This window comes from Protopterus annectens, chromosome 10.part0, assembly GCF_019279795.1.
Source record: "Protopterus annectens isolate FY-2018-M chromosome 10.part0, PAN1.0, whole genome shotgun sequence".
NCBI lineage: Eukaryota > Metazoa > Chordata > Ceratodontiformes > Protopteridae > Protopterus > Protopterus annectens.
In genome coordinates, this window is record NC_056744.1 from 1,097,152,989 (window position 1) to 1,097,173,145 (window position 20,157).

Genomic DNA, 20,157 nt, shown 5'->3' on the forward strand with positions numbered 1-20,157 from the left:
GCGAGCCCCTTTTGATTTGAAGTCACCAGCCTCCACTGGTTTTGGCCTCGAGCTGTTAGTGACCTCGAGCTTTGCAATTTGGCCGATTTGGAGCCAAGGATCGGCTCCAAACCCATCAGTAAGAATGAAGGTGAGAAGAACAACTCACATAGAATGTTATGGTAAGTACATAACTTTTTTTTTTTTGAAGGAGGCATCACAGTAGTAGATAAAATAACTACAACAGTAAGAATTTACATTCTCAGATGTCAAGATTCTGCTGGCTAATTCACTCCTGTTCACCAGCTAGAGAAGGACCTCTGCTATGTGCTAAAATACAAGGCATCATTACTAAGATTTATCGGGAGATTCTGTAGGCAGAAGCATGCAGAGAAACACACACACCGACAAACATATGTGCATGTACATGTAATTTATGATAAAGTTAAGACTAGGCAAGTCTTATAAACCTACATTGGCCTTTAAAATCACTTGCTTGTCTGATGATTTCTCCTTTCGTAACGGCTGTTCTTACCTGAGATATTTTAACTCAGATTCTTGCTATTTAATATGCCTCTGCAGAAGGGCCCTATGCTGACTTTCAGTTCCAGCTCCTTCAATTTTCCCACACTTCTCTGCACTCTTCATCTTACATCTTGCACCTTTTTTCTTATTTCATCTTGTTTTCTTTTCAGATTCTTGTTGTACCCTTCTAAGAAAATTAGAACTTTACAGGATTTCTGAAGATCCTTCTTTAGCTCTTCATTGGCTCTTATTGTCCCTTCAGTCTGTCCATCAGTGGCTCTATAAATTACGCTGATCCCCTTCAGCATACTTTTCAAACATCTGCTGTTTGGAGAACTCTTCTTCTAAGTTATCAATCTTTGAGTAACCTCAAAGTTAGGTGAAGAAAAATGATTTAGGGACATGCTCATTTTTTAGTATTTAAGTACATGATGCAGCTATCATTTAAGTTCAGTTAAGAAGTAATGTCATACATTTCTTAGAACATGTAGCAAAACTAACTTTAGGACCATGTTTTTTATGTAATTCAGTCCTTATCACTGTCTTATGCCACCTGTCTTTTCATTATCCATTCGTCTATTTGCTCAACTAGTTGTACTCATGGAGGTTGCGTGGTTATAGCAAACTAAGGGTATTCCAGATTTCAGTAGCACCAACAAAATTCTACAACACTCTTGTGGTCTTTCAAATAATTCCTCAGTTTTTGATTTGTTAATTTGAACAGGCAGTGATGTCACTTATTGTATTTAAGAACTTGTTATTTGACTGCATTATTGATGTCTGATGAAGCGTTGATTCCAACGTGAAAGCGCTTACCTACTGCAGTTCACCTGTTCGTTTGTTTGGTTTTAACGTATTAAATCTTGGATTTCTACAGACTTGGACAGTGTTTTAATTTAGCAGCTCATGGTGCACTCCTCTGTTACTTATTTTTTACATTTGTGGTTTTTCATACCGAGGGTGCTCTACCTGGCAAATATTGGTTGTGTTCCCTTTGTATAATTGCTCACTCATTCTCCAGCTTCCCTACTTAATGAGGAGGGAGAGTCTGTTCTCGGTTGCCCTCATGACATCTGACACAAAAATGCCAAACAATACTGGCCTCAGGTCCAGCCTGTATGGAATCCCACTAACCATGTTTCTTCCTCTGGCAGAGATCCCCCACTCCCTGCAATCCAACCACTCTTCTACCCATTTAATCAACTTTTCTCTTACTCTGTTTCCCTTCACTGTGCCTCCTGTGGGCTTCACTGAAGTGAAAGACATGCTTGTGTCTCCCTGAAGCCAAGGGTAGCACTGATTGGATTTTTTTCTGTCAAATTCCAGCACAACCCAGTTATAGAAAGGAATTACATTTAATTGAACTAATTTTCCACAAAATTATATTAGAATTCATCCTGCAACGTGTTTCTCCAGGAATCCAATTAATTTTTCCTTCAGCATCTTTTGCATTACTTTTTCTACTGATAAGGTCAAGGCTCGTGGGTGCCATGACCATGGTCTCCCTCCAGTCATTTTGGACCTCTGTAATGCTAAATGACTGATTCAAGACTTTTGCCAGGGGACCTACAAGTACACATGCCAGGTTTTTTAGGGCCTTGGATCTTATGCTATTAGGACCCTGCACCTTGCTTACTCTTAACCCCTTGAATTTTCTTTCTACAACATCTGTTGGCATAGAACTGTCAGATGCCTTCTGCTTCCCCTCTCAAGGTGGGACTTTGCCTTCATTCTGTTTTGTGACGAGGTAAGCAAGGGATTCATTGAAAATTTCTGTATAAGTATTGATATGGGTTTGTGCCCTTTTTCAAGTTTTGACCAGTCTTAACAGCTATATGTTCAGTGTATTTTTTCCTCTATTACTACATATTTGTTTGCATAGTATTTATTTGTTGTTTGTTAACCAAGCTACTGGACTGATCCAAAGTAGATCCATGCCAGCTGCAGCTCATGAGTTACAGTAGACACAAGACAAGAGCTTTGAGTTCCCAGATTGTCTGGTTAGCTGAACTACCTCGATTTCCAGGTCACTGCCATATCACACCTACAGCAAGTGACCCATCTCAGACCGTCATTTGCCTTGCAATCCATTTTTATTCCTTTCCTTTTCTGTTTTGTTAATCATCCGCATGTAGTCTGAATATACTGATTTCTTGATACCTTTCATTTCTTAAATAATTGCTTATTTTTTCTCTTGTTTGCTTTGCACCCTTGGTACTCTTCTATATGTCATGCCCTTTCATTCTATCCTCTTACTGGATTATATTATGACACAGTGCCCAACAAGTCATACACAGACTTTTCCCTACCTATACCAGGTTGTCTTTTGTTTCCCTTTCTGGGCATTTGTCAGTAATCTGTAGCTTCTGGCTCATGTAAGCAACCAACTAGATGTAAAAGTGAGTCTGATAGTTGAAGATATACTGCCAGGTTGAAGGAAGTGTAGACTTTCAGTCACTAGCTATCTAACACCATGGCTTTCAGAATGTGACTTTCATTCATGACTATCCTTTTTATCAGCAAGAGTATGGAACTGATAAAGAAACAAGCTTATGAAAATCATTATTATTTCAAGGTCTCAAAAATGATAGTGTGGGCAATGAGCAAATGGAATGTAGGTGAAGCGTATCTTGAAAAGTGGCTGCTAGATAAAGCATCTTGTGTCAAGGAAAGTCTCTTTCAACTAAGACAGGTTTAACAAAGGGTTTTCTAAGAATAGACATTATATTTAAAGACCAAAAGAAGACAGATTATTCAGCTCACAGAACAGTTACCTGGTTTGCCATCCTTTCCATTTCCTTTTCAAAGCAGCTAGACTCTATCTTCCTGGAGAGACTGTTAGAAATAAGAAAAGCTCATGTTTATGAAAGGTTTGGGCAAATGCAACAATATTTCAGTCATAGGGTGATTAGGGAATATACACTGCATTTGAAATTAAATTGAAAAAAAAAAGTTCTGTGTCTTATAAAAATAGTTACCTTTCGAGTTTTTGTTCCCATTTGGAGGCAGCTCATGGGAGTGATGTGTTTGTGGAAAGATAAAATAAACAGCCTGCTTTCTTACTATCAATTCCGAATTGACAATACCTAAAGACGGAAATGTACACAAAGATTTAAAAAAGCAAACAAACTTTACACTTAAAAGAAAATTGCCTTTTAATTGGATTCTTTAGGTAATTAGTGCTGGAACCTACATCAGGTCTACATCATTTGAAGGTATTTCCTTCTGCTCCCTTACTACTCGTATTTTCCTTTGCTCTTTCTTTACTAACAGTTCTTATTACTTTGTTGAGTTTAAACGAACCATACAGACTTGTATTCACTAAGGGAACTTAAGTATAGTGTAATACTGCTGAAAACAACTAATATATTCTAATGTAAAAATGAGCTGTTTGGATAACAGAAACAAGAAAATGGATCTATGGTGATAAAACTTTTCTCCTGTTACATTACAACACCCAAAAGAGAGTAACAATTTAGTGAAGTCTTAAATAAAATGGTTACTGAGCATAAAATGACATATAAAATACATCCTCAAGCAATCCAAGTCACTGAGGACATTAAGTTATTATTTTTTAATTCTACAAATATCCTAACCAGAATAATGAGAAAGGAGACAAAGGATAGCTCACACATGGCCACAGTGCCTTTTAACAGAGAAGCATTGGAAAACAAAACACATAGCAATGTACTTGAAAATGGTTTATTCAGTCACTGCAAGCCCCTCTACTTTCCAGAGCAAAGAACATGATTGCTACATCTTGCCTTGAACTCATGCAGAGTTTGTACAGGTGAAACCTCAAATCATGGTGCATGTTGGGAATATGAGGGAGTTTTCCTTGGAATATTCTTCCCCTTCATAAAGAAAAAAAGAAGAAAAAAAAAAAAAAACAATTAAAATCTTCAGGCATGAATGGAGGATGGATAAGTCTGTCAGTCAAGAAATTCATGTTCCAAAGAAGAGAAGGGTTCTTCAAAGTTAGGTGGAAGAACACTCATTAAAATAAAACTTCTTGACTTGTTACTGGGCCAGTTATTCCTACTACAAGGTCATAATGTGCATAAATGTCACAGATATGCCCTGATTGAGGAATAACTGAAACATAACTCATAGGTGTCTGATATGCGTGAACCAAAAATAACAAAAGCTCCACTGAGTTTCCCAAAGAATAAAATATTTAAGTGCTTTCGGCAATTTAGAGTATAACCTGCACCAGAATAACATCACAAATATTCAAATAACTTGTATACATATATAGAAATAATCACATAGTCCACCCACCAGTAACATTCAACAAATTCCATGTTTACTTTTTAAAATGCTGGTAATGGAAACAGATTAATTGATGCTGGGTAGTTTATTAGCAAGCTCATGAAAGCAACTGCCTATGTAATTCTTAGTTCGATAAATAATTAAACCTGTCCCCATCCCTGTCACTCCTAAGAACTTTTTCTAATATAAAAAAAATCTTATTAAAATTCTGACATGCATCAACATGTTTAGCAAGTGCATTAGATACATTTCTTTTCTTAATGCAATAATTGGTGCACACTGGTGTCATTTATGTGGCAATGTGTTTGTCTTGCCTGGATTTGTATATGAGCAAGACAAAAAATAAGCTAGAGGATAGAATATACATAATTATAATTGTTTGTAACCCAATGAATGTATTTAACATTTCTTGTGTGTGTGTGGAATCTGAAAACAATCTTGAGGCCATAAAAAAATATTCATCCTGACTGAAATTACCTTAGTAGTTAGCAAAGACTTTGCTTTAAGTATTAACTCCATTATCTTGACAATGAAACAAATGATCACAGTTGTCTTATATGGGTGCATAGTTCACTGGTAGAAAAACATTACAACTATCATGAAAAGCTTAGAGAAAAATGGTTGTAAGATTAGACCTACTCTGTCCTTAGAAGTAGCATGTTTTACTTAAAAACTAGACATGAAATACAAACTTGCTTGAACTGCATGTGCTGAGATATCCTTTCAATTTCTGAAAATACAGAGATATCCGACAATGACAAGCTCCGGAAATAAGGAATCACTCCAACAGAGCATTGTTTCAGAATCAAAGATGTGGTTTTGCAGGGCAAGTTCATTCTAGAGATTTTGCAGAGAAAGGCTTTAAATTAAAAATTCTAAGGAATTAGAGACAAGAAAGCAGGAAAATAGAATGAAGTTGTGTTCTCTTACTTAGAGATTGGAAGATAAGCATTTTCAGGAAAGCTTTGTCTTTTTCGGATAGTTTTGAAGAGATTACGTTCTGTTCATGTTTGAAAGTTTCAAAGGAACTCAAGAAGTACAGAGCTTCTGGCATGTTTTTAGAACCTGCAAGACCAAAGAGGCAAAGGTTAGGGGCTGGTAAGGGAACCACAGTTTTGCTGCTAAATAAATCAGCAATGGTGCAGGTAACACAAGTGTAGATGTCAACAAAACCATGCAGCACAAAGCCAGAATGCCAGAATAACTCTGTACTTTGTAATGCTAGGAAAGGTATTGCACTATTGCATGGCGTGTAGACACTGGGTGCACACAAAATGCTCCTAAAGAAAAGACGGAATCACCCTCCAGACAATTTGCTCATAATTCTCTGGCAAAATGGAGTATTCTAGGAATGGAATCTGAATGAAGCAGCATGTGATACTGCCAACAGAATATGGCTGTTAAGAGCTGATCAGTGGCAGTGGTGCATTCTAGAATAATCTTAAAGTTAGAAAGCAAGTCCAGGACTATGGGCACCAATGCAGTCATCAGATACCAGCTGCAGAATGACTAACATCCACTGCCAACAAAAATTTGAATAAGGGATAAATATGAATGTCTATGCGAAGTAAGCACTGTGTAGACATCAACAAAAGTATATGTACTTTTGATATTACATCTTCCATGCCATATATTGCATAGATTCCTATGTAGTAACATGCTGCATTTGTTCGACTAACTCAAATGAACATTATTGAAGAAAGACTTATTAATACTAGCATCTTAGAGAATATAGTAGCACATGCTCAAGAAAGATATTCTATCACTCGTGTTAGTCTATTAGTCATAGCTACAAAACTGCGCAATAGACAACATTCGACCTTACCTTTATGTCCAACAAGATAATCCATACAGCAACTGTTTATTCAGTTTCAGTTCATATAATAAAAGTACATGAGCAGAAAGGTCTTTTTATCCGAGAACCCATACTATTGTGAGGTTGGTTATCCTAACAGGAAGATAGTTACTGCCAAAATGTTTTCCATGGAAATAGTTTATGACCATAAATATATAAATGTCACACTAACTAACTGACTAACATTACCCAGAACTGCTTTAAGATTATTTTGTAGGAACAGATCTCTGTGGTTCATCTCTAGGCTATTGGAACTTCCATTAATTCACAACTTTGCTGAACAAATGTGTAAAGTTGTTTGTCAGGTATATATTATGACTATAGCTACACCTCCCTGTAGACACTAGGGCTTCCTTTCTACTAAAGACAATGATCTACATGCTTATCAATGATTACCAATGCCTCCTGCTCAAAAGTCTCCATTTACAGAGGAATCTATCCTATTCAATAAGAAATTCAGAACCAGACTTCCAAACAAGATTATCTTATACCCTAGCTATAGCCATAAGAACATTCATCAAACTAGCACCCAAATATTGGAACAAAATCCCACTGGTCATTTGGATCGATTCTAATACTATAGATTTGAGGAAGGCACTGAGCAAGCACACAAAAGACTCCTTTCTCTGTCACTGTTTTGGCAGTCATGGTTAATATATCACACAACTGTCCATTCTGCTGCATTTCAACTACTCTGTTCAACTTCATCTACTATATCCACTCCATCATACCTTTTACACTTTATATTTATTCCTCCTCACAGTAACAGACCTCCAATTAGCACAGCTGAGTTGATCATATAATTATCTACTCTTTTCATCTAATTTCTCTGCCCTCCCTCCCTCCTTTCTTCCCATTCTTATCTTTGTCTCTGTGTTTATATTGCTGTTCTGTAAATTTGCTTCTGTACCCTACCTATTCTCTTTTTATATAATTGAGTTTGTCTTAGAGTCTTTCTTATCTATTAATGTGTAATTTGACTTTTGGAATGAAATTTCTACTTAAGAAATGTGCTTTGTGATTCAACCACTATTGTAAATACTATTATTATGGTTAATACCTTCACAACATCATTTTTAAAATTCTATTTTCTACTACCAGCTGGCCTGAATTGTGCCTGAAAACGATTTTTGGACCAATGCACATACCCAGTTAGCAAATGTTTAAATAAATAAATAAGTACAATAAATGGTGTCTGCCCATCATGTTCTTGCACCTTGTACTCTCGTACTATTGACAAGTCATTCTCTACACTTTCCCTATCTGTGTTCCCATCTGTCCACCTCTCCTCAAGAAACTGTCTTCTCATTTTAGTGCTCTGCTCACCTTCCTTATCACACATTCTTCCTTCCTACCTCAATCAACTTTCTTCTTGTTTATCTTCAGTCTTCCTTAATCTCATGACAGTTTCCCTATCCATTCCTGCCTTGGACGTTAAGATTACCCTGCATACCTCTTCAGATTTTAACAGAATGTCCAGATTTTTGCCTCATATTTTGGTCTGTTTCTCATAATATTTGAGGTTTTCCAGCAAATCAAGGATTGAAGTCACTAAATAATGTCAGTTTTAGACTTCATACCCTTCCTATTGTGCAAAAACCTGTTTGCTATTCTATCAACTTAGTAAGTTAATAAGAGTATTTAAAAACTGCCCCTATTTTGGGGTCTTTGCCCCTGCCACCCAATTACTGTTGGCTTTCTCTTAGATTTCTTGTGTTAAGAAGTTGAGCTGTATGGCCCTGATTACCCACTTTTTTGGCCTCCTCATATGTGTTATTCCTTGACACCTTTTCCTTAGCATTCATTGTTATCCTTACCTCTAATTCTGGCTTTAGGTATCATGCCTAACTCCTCCTTCATTACCTCCTATTCTTGTTTAATTCTTGCAGATCATTTCTCCTTCAGTTCTGTTATCACTTCTTTATTCACTTCCTCAGACTTTGCAGTATGCTCTGTATTCTTCCTGCTGCAATTTTATACCCTGGTCTGACTTTTTATGTCTGTTGCCCCTGTCCCAAGAATAAATCATACTACCCGCGGTGGTGGTGCTGCGGTAGCATTGTCGCCTCACAGTAAGATGCTGTCTGGTTCGATTCTCAGCTAGAGTGTCTTCTGCGTGGAGACATGCGTAAATGGGCGTACCTTCATTGAAGGTTGTGTGTCAGGCCTGGCAAGCCGATACATAAAAATCAACTGCCAATCATTAGCGGGCTGGAGTTCCGCTGTGGCGACCCCTAACCAGGAAAAGCCGAAAGACACAAACATAGTTAGATTACTGTTTACTGGAGAAGCTTCTAAATATATTACTTATGCCTGATCAGCCTTGCACAGCAACCTGTCTAGTAATTGCCCCTTTTTGGCACCCCCTCCTGCCATTGCACAAAGCCTTCCTGCTCTATTACGTCTGTAGTGTCATTTCCTTATCCCACCCTTGATGTAAGATACTCCAGACATGCTTTATGTAGATAACATTCTTCCACTCACTCCTCACCTTTTTCCTGCCGCTCGACATTTTTATTAGTTTAATTTGCTTCCATAACTTACATGCGTTTGATGGCTGTATACTGTGTCTGTCCAATACTATTTCTCTTTTCTTCCATCTTCTATTGCAGCTGCCTGAAATTATCTGCCTGCTCCCTCTTCATTTCATCTCCAAGCTATCCAGTTGAAGGTGCTGAACATTGCTTAATATGCTGAAGGCATTTTTTTGTTCAAGCATTGATGACTGCTGTTACACCACTCACAAGTGCTGCTGGTGTGTTGCCTAGTTTCAACAACAAGGTGAGAGATCACACCCTCATGCTATTTCCTTGAGTACAAACTAATGTCTGTGTTATTCTAGGTACATGCCATTCCACCTTGTATTTTCTCTTTCTCTGTCAGTCAGTCAGTCAGAAGTCATGAGAAAGTTTAGACCTGAACTGTAATGCTTTAGATAAATGCTGTTTAAACTTCTGATGCAGTCCTCTGTGTAAGCGCTGAATCAACAAACACAAAGTTAATCACAGGCGAAACAGAAGCACTTACCTGTATTAGCTCGAGAGTTACAGAGAGGTCCACTGGTATGCTTGAAAGGGAAGTTAAGTTGTGTACATTTGGTATTATATTAGCACATTAGATGAATGAATAAGCGCTTGTTACCAAGAATGCATTTTGGAAAGGCTTTAGAAAGTAGGAAAAAATGTGTGTGTGTGTGTGTGTGTGTGTGTGTGTGTGTGTGTGTGTGTGTGTGTGTGTGTGTGTGTGTGTGTGTGTGTGTGTGTGTGTGCGCGTGTGTGTGTGTATGTATATGTATTTATATAAAACCACAAAATCCAGAATGGCACTCCAAGCAACCCTCTGTGGAACCAGAATGGCTAAATCGATGCTGTAGAAAATAAATCCAACACAAAAAATGCAGAAAAATGCTTCTTTACTGAAGTTCTTTGCTGCAGTTCAGTGCAATAAGGTAAATGACACACAGCAGCTAACAGGTCACAGCTCACAGCTCAAGGTTATAGGAGCATACCAATTTTACCCTCTGGGGTCAGTGCAGTATTGCATCCTATTTTCCAAAAGGACTTAGATAATGGTTTAAAGTGACAATAATCACACCACACCACACTACATATACATGTATGCATAACATAGAATGTAAACATTAACGATATGTAAAAAAGCACAATATAACAAAAAATGTTCGTGATAAATATATGACCATCAGTCAATAGCTACAACGTGTAGAAAAATATGCATACATATGCACATAAAAATACACATATACATTCTACATTTTATTACATGTGATATTCTTTGTTATATTGGGCTTTTTTACATATTGTTAATGTTTAATTTCTATGTTACGCATTGATGTGTATGTAGTGGGGTGTGATTACTGTCATTATTCAAGTCCTTTTGGAAAATAGGATGCAATACTGCACTGATGACCCCAGAGGGTGAAATCGATATGCTGCTATAGCCTTGAGCTGTGAGCTGTGAGCTGTTAGCTGTTCTGTGCTGTTTACTTTATTGCACTGAACTGAAGCAAAGAACTCAAGTAAAGAAGCATTTTTCGAGACTGATTTATTTTCTATAGCATCTATTTAGCCATTCTGGTTCCACAGAGGGTTGCTTGGAGTGATGTTCTGGATTTTGTGGTTCTTTAGAGTTTGCTTGGAATGTAGCACCCTGTTCATATATGTATATCTGTATATCAAAACATTTAAGGTTTTCAGGTCAAATAAAAAAAAAGGTGCTGGCTATTTTAATAAAAGTGTTATAATTTTACTTGGTTTACTTGGTTCCTTAAGGGCTCTTCAAAGTTCCCCAGTGTACAACTAACCTTCGGTACAATTGTTTCCACTTATGCCTTGCCCAGGAGAATGTTACAGCAGGGGTTAAAAATTAATATAGAGCTTTCCAGGAATAAAACATAGTGCTAGATATTGAACTTCTGATTTATTTACGAGGAAATGACAGCCCAAACTCTGGCAGATGAGAAAGTGCGACTTTACTCCTATATGAATATATAAGGTATCTTTCAGCCATAGATTCTGCTTCCTAACACTTACTATACAAAGTTAACAGCACTTTCCTGAGCGTATAAGGACCAAAATAAAGCACAACAACAATACAAGAAATGAGTTCCTGAAACAAATGAATGAATGAAATCATGTAAACATTATACTGGCTCTACAGAGAAATTATCCTGAACTATTAAAATGTATCACAAGTTCTATTTAAAGTGTGTGTATGTGTGTGTGTGTGTGTGTGTGTGTGTGTGTGTGTGTGTGTGTGTGTGTGTGTGTGTGTGTGTGTGTGTGTGTGTATCTTCATGTGTATTTTAAATTAACTACCAATATTTCAGACTGGACATTCTGTGCACTAAGCATTGGTAACCGCTTAACTTATCATGATGTGACCCTTTATGTGGTGCCAAGGATTTTTGTAACTTGCTGTTTATAAATATAAGTAAAGAATACAATACGTAGTTGCCATATCAGTTGATCCGTGGAGTGCTCCATAGTCTGTTTATGATTTAAATAGTGTTCTCTGCTGCCTTCATTGTGGCTATTTTCCTCTGAAGTTCTCAGGCCTGGGAACGTGACATTCCTGTCTCTATCTGCCATAATGTGTGTGCTACAAAAGGAGCAGCCAACAGTTCCTCCATCATCTGAGTGAGCACAGTGAGCAAAATAAGAAAAACAGTTTGTACAAAGATATGTTAAATCTTAGCTGCTGACATTACAGAGAACTCTATCAGTAGCATATGAATGTAGGGAACCCTGCATAGGTAAGAACATTCCTTTTCATATATACTGAAGTACATCTTTATTCCAGTATAATTTGTAAGATTGTGGTAGAAGCCAGTATTTTCAACTCTCCCCAGCCTATGCTGCTTTTATCATCCGCCCTAACTAATCTTATTATTGAATTTGCCCTTTTCTGCTCTACCCCCCACCAGAGGACAGTGAGTATTATGAAATAGTGCCATAGTGAAAGGTAGCATCTTTCTCTCAAGGGCGAGCCTCAATGGCTTTTCACATGCATGTGACCCTTTAAGAAGGGTGTGAGTTGAAAGGCAAACCCATATAATGCAGCTTGGAGCAGGAATTTTTTTGGATAAGCAAGAGAAAGAAAGTCCTAACTGTGGCAGAGCAAGCATGATGTTTCAGGCATGCCAGTTCACTCATGCCTTCCCTAGTTACTGAGTGATCAGTAGCCAGCTTGCAGATGAGGAAATATTTCTCAGTATTAATTAAGGAGAGGCCTGATTGTGAACAGCACCCTATACTTCCCCTCAGGATGGGTTATCAGAGAAAGATGCTTAGTTCTCCTCTTCCTCACCTAGTTCCTCAGTGTCCGAGTCGTTAATCAAACTCAGGTCATCTGTGTAGTAGAACAAGTTCAATCCTTCTACATCACAGAGCTGGGCAGCTGTTGCAAACTTACTATCTTAATTCTAACATGCCACACAACAGATGCATCAATAGGTAACAAAAATGGAAGGCATGAAGAAGTAACAGAAGGGAAGATTATTTGCAGACTGTCTTAATGTAAGTCTTATCTAGCGTATCCTGTTAAAATTATTCACAGTGTACTATTAAGGGTGTAAAACAACTATTCCATAGTAATTCAAACCATACACTTAAAATGATATTGTAAGGATATACTGCTCAATACTACTTTCCTACAAGGAGAAGATGAATGGTGGTGTATGTACCTATCACCATTCTTGCATGCTGGCCTGAATTTGCAGCATTCAAGTCGCTACCAACATTTAGTAGATATGAGAAAAACATAATGACACCATTTTCCAAAAAGTAAAGTTAATGCAAATTTCAGTCTTCTAACTGTCACAGTGTCACATGCAACAAAGGTTTCGGATGCATCAGAGTCCTACTTCATTAATATCAAAGGGAATAACTACACATATCATCACTAAAAAACAAGGTAAAATGGTGACCCCACCTAAAGAAGGACATAACATAAGGCTATATAGTGGGAGGCAACATAAATAGTGCCTGAACTGTATCCCACTCTGCAAGGCAGAAGTTTCAAACACATAGGCTGTACAGCTAATGTCTTCAGAGCCAGATGTAACAGAAATCAAGTACAAATGCTGCACAATTAATGATTTCAGAATGAGACATACCATAAACCTCTTCCTGTAGGCTACTGGTCCTTGGCCTCTTACTTGGTAAATTACAAACATTTTATCACGTGAAAATATTTAAAATGTACTCCAGTCTGCATCTGACACTCAAGCATTTTTTATTAAACAAATGAAATTTTCCAGAGCTGCTTCAAATTATTACTTAAGATTTATACCAAGACAGATGGCACATTATTATCGTATGCACCTTAATAAGAAATATTAATGTGGCCCTTGTATTATTTAGAAATAGGGAAGAGACTCCCTACCCACCAAAAACAACTATTATATATGTATGACCTCAGAAGAGAAAGTAAAGAATAAAACTGAAACATTTAGATATATAGTTTATATCAAGAAGGTACAGGTATAAAGGTTTTTCTGCATTAAAATTATTTAGACGCTTCCTCTGTCCATTAGTAGTGAGGGGGTAGTTTTCCCATCCACAGATCTAAGTTGTGCTTGAATATGGACAGGGATGAACTTTGGTTTATGTGGAGGGGGGAGTCTGTTCCACAGCAGCTAGTATCCTTTGCGAGATATACTTGTCCCTCCAAACAGTTCTATTGATGTTGCAGAAGAGGTTTAGATCCCTAGACTGAGTATTTTTTATGTCATTTGACTTGCTGATGTGCAGTAAATCCATCTGTAATAGGTTGGTGGCTGTCTTGTATGCCAGACACAGGTCACCTCTTTAGCTATCTGTAGGATAGCAAGTATAGTGAAAGGGCTTTGAGTCGGTCCATGTAGGGCATGTTGTTTAGGCCTTGTAACCTTTTAGTAAGGTATCTCTGTGGGCATTCCATTTGTTGCATGTGCCTGGACAGATATATGCCAAAGGGGACATAATATTCAATGATTGGCCTAAAGAGGGACAAGTAAATGGAGACAATGACATTCCTAGATATAGACACAATACCTTTGTTTATAAGTTATGCAATACAGAAGGACTTTCTTACAACAATAGACACATGTTGGTCAAGTTAGGTCATTGTCCATATAAGTTCCCAAATCCCAAACAAGTAGATCAACTCTTAGAGGTATATTGTCAGTGTGGTAGTTCCCTGGGGTAGATGACTTCCCAAAGGATACAGTAATGCATTTTTTGGCATGTAGTTTCAGTCCATGATTTTGGCACCATTTTTTTATTTGAGACAAAATATCCTGGGGAATCATTGACTGCTCCTAGCTTGCAGTCATCTGCAAACGTAGTCAGCCAGGGCTCTTTGGTATTAGCTTTTACTTCAGAAAAGTATATTCCAAACAAGAGTTAGCTATTTTGATAATCTGCATCCTATCTGTGAACCAGTTAGCAATCCAATGGGTGACATAGGGGTTTATTCCCAGTTTATTTTGCTTTTCTAGTATGCCTGAATGAGAAATTGGGTCAAAAGTTTTGGCCAAGTCGAGGTATGCTTTGTGCACTGTTTTGTCTTCATACATTGCTTTGGAGAACTTTTAAAAAAATCTGTCATGTGGAGTAAGCATGACCTGCCCCTGATGAATCCAAAGTGAGATGGGTCCATTGCTTAGGGCTTCCCTATGTTGTGATTGATTAATTCCATGATATGCCTTTCTATGGCTTTGCATATGAGGCTGGCCAGACTTATGGGTCTGTAATTGCCTGGGTCTGTTGAATATCCTCCCTTATGCAGGGGAATGACTGTAGCTGTTTTTCATTTGCTTGGTAAAAAAAACTTGTATGGGGATGAAACTGAACAGTGCTGTTAGGGGTGTAGCTAAATCATACTTCATGCTATTTAAGATGCATTAAGGTATATTGTCAGGACCCAGCAATGCAATATTTTTATCTTTTGATAGTACTTTTAAGACTCTGTCTTGTGTGATAGCTAGAGGCAAGCCAGTTTTAGGTATATCTTGAATGGCAGACAGAGGGGAGAGAGGAGTAAAGTTAGAGCTAAATGTATGAGCCAGTAGGTTCATTTTATCTTCAGTTTTGGTGTAGGTAACATTGTTTACAGTCAGTTCAGCACATTGCAGCATTGTGCCTTTGAGATTACGGACATAACTAAAACGTACCTGTTCATTATAATTAGATTTATGCAGTTTCTTTAACTTATTAAACCTAAAAATATGTGGACCAATAATGGTTGAACTTGAATAATAAAGCCATTGTTAAAGAGAACAAACTGTTTTATTCTAGAAACTGGTGATATTTTTTCTAATCTAAGTGAATTTGACTTGGAGCAGGATGGCTTTTTCATGACCTTTGAGAAAGATGCCTTCTATAGCAGTGCTGATCATTAGGGGGGTCTCAAATGAATGAAGTGGGTACCGGATACATTTTATATATATCAATTTCTTTTAATTAGTTACTTGTGATTTTCAAAGGGCAATACTTTTGCTTTTTGTGGCAACTGTTATTTGCACTTTGGAGGGCATGACCAGCCTGTGGCCCCTAGTTATGTTTGCTCATACCTGACTTTCAAAGAACATGTGTCTTCATTTAATTCAGATGATTTTAAGATGTTTATTTTTTGGATATTATTTGGATGGTGTACTTTTAATAATAAGAGGCAATGTGTTTAAAGTAGGGCAGTTGATCACATTAGTGGAAAAATGTACATACACTTAAAATTTGATTTTACTCTCAGTAAGCATGAAATTAATTTTCTGGATATATATTTAAGTAGAAATTCTTATAAAAATAATTTGACCAATTAAATGTGTAAGAAATCTACTAGTAAAAAAGCATTCTTATAGTGTAAAATAGCCACCCTCATTTTATTAAGAGAAGTCAGTAAAACAGAACTTATGTGGGTAAAGCGATATTAGGGAACATTCACATGTTTATTGGACTTTACAACCCACTGAGTAAACAGAGGGAAAAAAGGATTAAAATAATTAGTGTGTTTTATTAAATAATAGAGATTTTAGCTATAACATATGTTCAGGGCCAGCATTTACTTACAGAAAGGATAGTAATTTAAGCAAAACAAAACAAAACAAAAAAAGAATAGAACGACTGGGCAATTTTAGATGGTGATGGATGTAGCATAGAAGCCATTGCTCAGAATGGGAATGATTTTGTACATCTAAGCAGAGAGATTTGATTTTATGTTAAAGGCTTTTCTTCCTCTGAAATCTCAGGAGTAGTTTATATAGCCAAATATGTTTGTGGATGTTATTGTGTTGGTGAAACTGAACGGCAACTATGTATTCAAATAAAGATCATTTGGCTGAGAAAAGAAGGATATCTCAAAATAGTGCTTTGTTTCAGCATCAGAGAAGCAAATCATATTGTTTGAAATTCCAGGTGCAGCAAGTATTTTTTTCCAAATGTAAGAGAAGAAATTTTAAAAATGAATCTTTTATGTTAGAATCTAGATGGCATTTATGTCTGAATATTTTGGATGGTAAAAGACGAAATGGATATATAACTATTAAACCTTACTTAAATACAAAAAGTTGTGAAATTTTAATTAAAGCATTTGTCTCTATTCTGTTAATTATTAACTGTACCATGTCTGTAACATGTACAAAGTCATGACAATCTTAATTCAAGCAACATTGCTTCCACTGCTGTGTTTTTTAATGTTAAGGAACTTTTGACATTGATTAGTTAATCCCATGTGTAATTGATTACTCTTGATGTCCAATGAAGTACTTTAATTAGGTGTTTGTCAGAAGGCTAGCAGTTGTATATTTAGAGTCATAGCTGGCTCATTTAGTCCCCAGTGCCTTTCTCCCATCTAGTGCCTCTCAAGTACAAGATGGGGAGGAAAAGAAAAACAGGCCTGGAATAGAGCCGGAAGATCCTGTTTGTGTGTCCTGTGCCTCAATTCAGCTCTAAGGAGCAAAAGAAAAGAAAAAAAAAGGACTTCTACTGCTTTAAAACTGTATCAAGTGGCTTGCTACAACGTACACCACACACAAAGTACTCAGTACTGCAGAACTTCTACAGCTTTTAAAACTGTATCAAGTGGCTTGCTACAACGTACACCACACACAAAGTACTCAGTACTGCAGAACTTCTACAGCTTTTAAAACTGTATCAGGTGGCTTGCTACAACGTACACCACACACAAAGTACTCAGTACTGCAGAACTTCTACAGCTTTTAAAATTGTATCAAGTGGCTTGCTACTATGTACACCTCACACAAAGTACTCAGTACTGCAGAGCTTCTACAGCTTTTAAAACTGTATCAAGTGGCTTGCTACAGCATACACCACACACAAAGCACTCAGTACTGCAGAACTTCTACAGCTTTTAAAATTGTATCAAGTGGCTTGCTACAACGTACACCACACACAAAGTTCTCAGTACTGCAGAACTTCTACAGCTTTTAAAACTGTATCAGGTGGCTTGCTACAACGTACACCACACACAAACTACTCAGTACTGCAGAACTTCTACAGCTTTTAAAATTGTATCAAGTGGCTTGCTACTATGTACACCTCACACAAAGTACTCAGTACTGCAGAGCTTCTACAGCTTTTAAAACTGTATCAAGTGGCTTGCTACAGCGTACACCACACACAAAGCACTCAGTACTGCAGAACTTCTACAGCTTTTAAAATTGTATCAAGTGGCTTGCTACAACGTACACCACACACAAAGTTCTCAGTACTGCAGAACTTCTACAGCTTTTAAAACTGTATCAAGTGGCTTGCTACAACATAAACCACACACAAAGTACTCAGTACTGCAGAAGACAAGTATCAAAATTCATTTGGAATGCTGGTACAGAAGTGAATACCGTAGTGAGTACCGGTACTGAACTAATGATCAGTTAGCATTTGCTGATTGCGCCCCTTAACATCTTCCTCCCAGGGCGAACATCCCCTTTGCATGACGCTAGCTAGGCTACTGTATAGTTACAATTTAAGTTTTTATAGCTTGTTTCTAAGTGCATTTGTTAAATGTGAACAGTTTAATCCATTACACAGAGTCTGTATGCCATTCCTGCAGTTAGCTGGAATTTTATGATGAATTACAAAGACTGATAACTGCATTTGGTTCTTTTCTTCAGACTTAAGAGTTTCTTCTCCAAGGTATTGCCATTTTTGTGCCTTATAATTGCCTTAAGATCACATTTACTTTTTTGGGAAGTTATACAGACCTATATTCAGATGTGTAAACTTGTTGTTTTGCTTTTGTTTTCAGGATGAAGATGGAAATGGACTATCAGATAAAGACATCTGTGCTGAGGTTGATACTTTCATGTTTGAAGGACATGACACTACAGCGAGTGGCATTTCCTGGATTATGTACTGCATGGCCATTTACCCAGAGCACCAGACAAAGTGCAGGGAAGAGATCCTGCATATTCTTAATGGGAGAAACACAGTAGAATGGTAATTATTTGTATTCCTTACATTATGCAGTAAGTTAGTGATTTTTTTAAGAATACATGCTATTCTCAGATGAACAGTGACCATTAAATTATATTCCTGAACCGGTATGGTGAAGATGCAGAAAGAGTAGTGTTGGATTTCATGATATTCAGTTGTAATGTTCTGTTTGAAATACTACAGCTGCACCAACATGGCCTTACAGTAGATGACAGGAGTGGATGGTGCTTAGGTATGTCAGTGCAGGAAGTGGTTTAATGTGGCTTTAGCAGATGGGAATAAAAATTATGGCAGAACTAAATGGTTTGTCAGAAAAGAAGGCAAAGTTGTGCAGACAAGATGAGCATAGCAGAATTTTCTGGAAGTCACAAAGCAGTGGGTATGTGGCAATGAGTCTGAGGAGGGAGAACAGACCAGCAATTATCTGATGCAGTCACTCCGGTGGTATACAGGGATAAAGGTCTGACTATGACTCAGAAGACCTAGTTTCAATTAGTGGCTCTGGAGACTGATGGAGTGGCTGGTAGGGATGGACATTACTCTCCTGGGGTGGATGGGTGAACCTATGGACTCCTACCATGTCCATCCTTAGAGGAGGCTGGGGATGGGCAAAACACATTGGTTTAAAGAGGGTATAGGGTGGATACTTGGCTGAGCAGCTGTAGAGGCAGGGAGATGTGCCACATATCTCCACTGTATGTCCACCCCAAGGCTTAATCATTAGGTTCACAAGGGAAGTGGAAAAAATGGATAGGAAATTAAAAAGAAAAAAAAAAAACTCCCCTTGGACAGATGTACAAACATACCGAGTCCCAAGATGCATAGTTCCATGACTGGTCCCAGCAACACCAGATTAAGTCCAGAGAGGGGAGTGAAGCAGCTGATAGACCTAGCATGGACAAGTACCAGGGTGCTGGGCCAATACAATGAAGGGCAGTGATGGTAGGGAGGAAAAAAAATGTCATGCAGGTTACAGCTAACTGAGTACTTCAAATTGCAATGGGAATGATGGAGGGAATTTTTTGTCTTTTCCTGTATTAGTAATGAAGGGGTTGCGGGAGCACCAAGCAAAATAAATAAATGAATAACAATCCAAATGGTGCGGAGCCTGTCCCAGAAGTCAAGGTAGGCAGAACTTAAGGAATTTAATTATTTACTATTCATTTACCATTTTTTAACTGGGTAAGTGAACTGGTCCAAGGACCATTTTCAGCCATGACTTGGACCATTAGGCATAGGAATAAATGATGCAGCAGTACATAAATCATGCAGTAGTAGTAACATAATAAATTACAGCATATATTTCTTTAGGAAAAACAAAATGATAGCATGATATATACAAAAATCAGTACAGCAACAGTAATAACAAAAGACAGTAAATACTTCATAGATTTACATTTGATTATGAGGAAATAGCAGACCATGCATGCTCATTTCATGCTTCAGGATAATAAGAATGCATCAGTACTATGTTAAAATAAGTAATCTCATATTAAAGCAAGTTGTCTCCTCCTCTGCATCTAGAGATGAAGAGGAGAAAATGAATGAGGTTTGAAAATATTGAATAAAGTACTG

The 20,157-nt window shown here is 37.5% G+C and overlaps 1 protein-coding gene across 1 annotated transcript in view; it reads left to right on the forward strand.

Moving 5' to 3' along the window:
- LOC122814243 (cytochrome P450 4A10-like) overlaps positions 1–20,157 on the forward strand; it is a 338,854-nt gene that overhangs the window by 35,905 nt on the left and 282,792 nt on the right. The window contains exon 2 of the mRNA XM_044086842.1: positions 18,341–18,585. Coding sequence (XP_043942777.1) covers positions 18,341–18,585 — 245 coding nt within the window. The remainder of the gene's footprint in view (positions 1–18,340; positions 18,586–20,157) is intronic.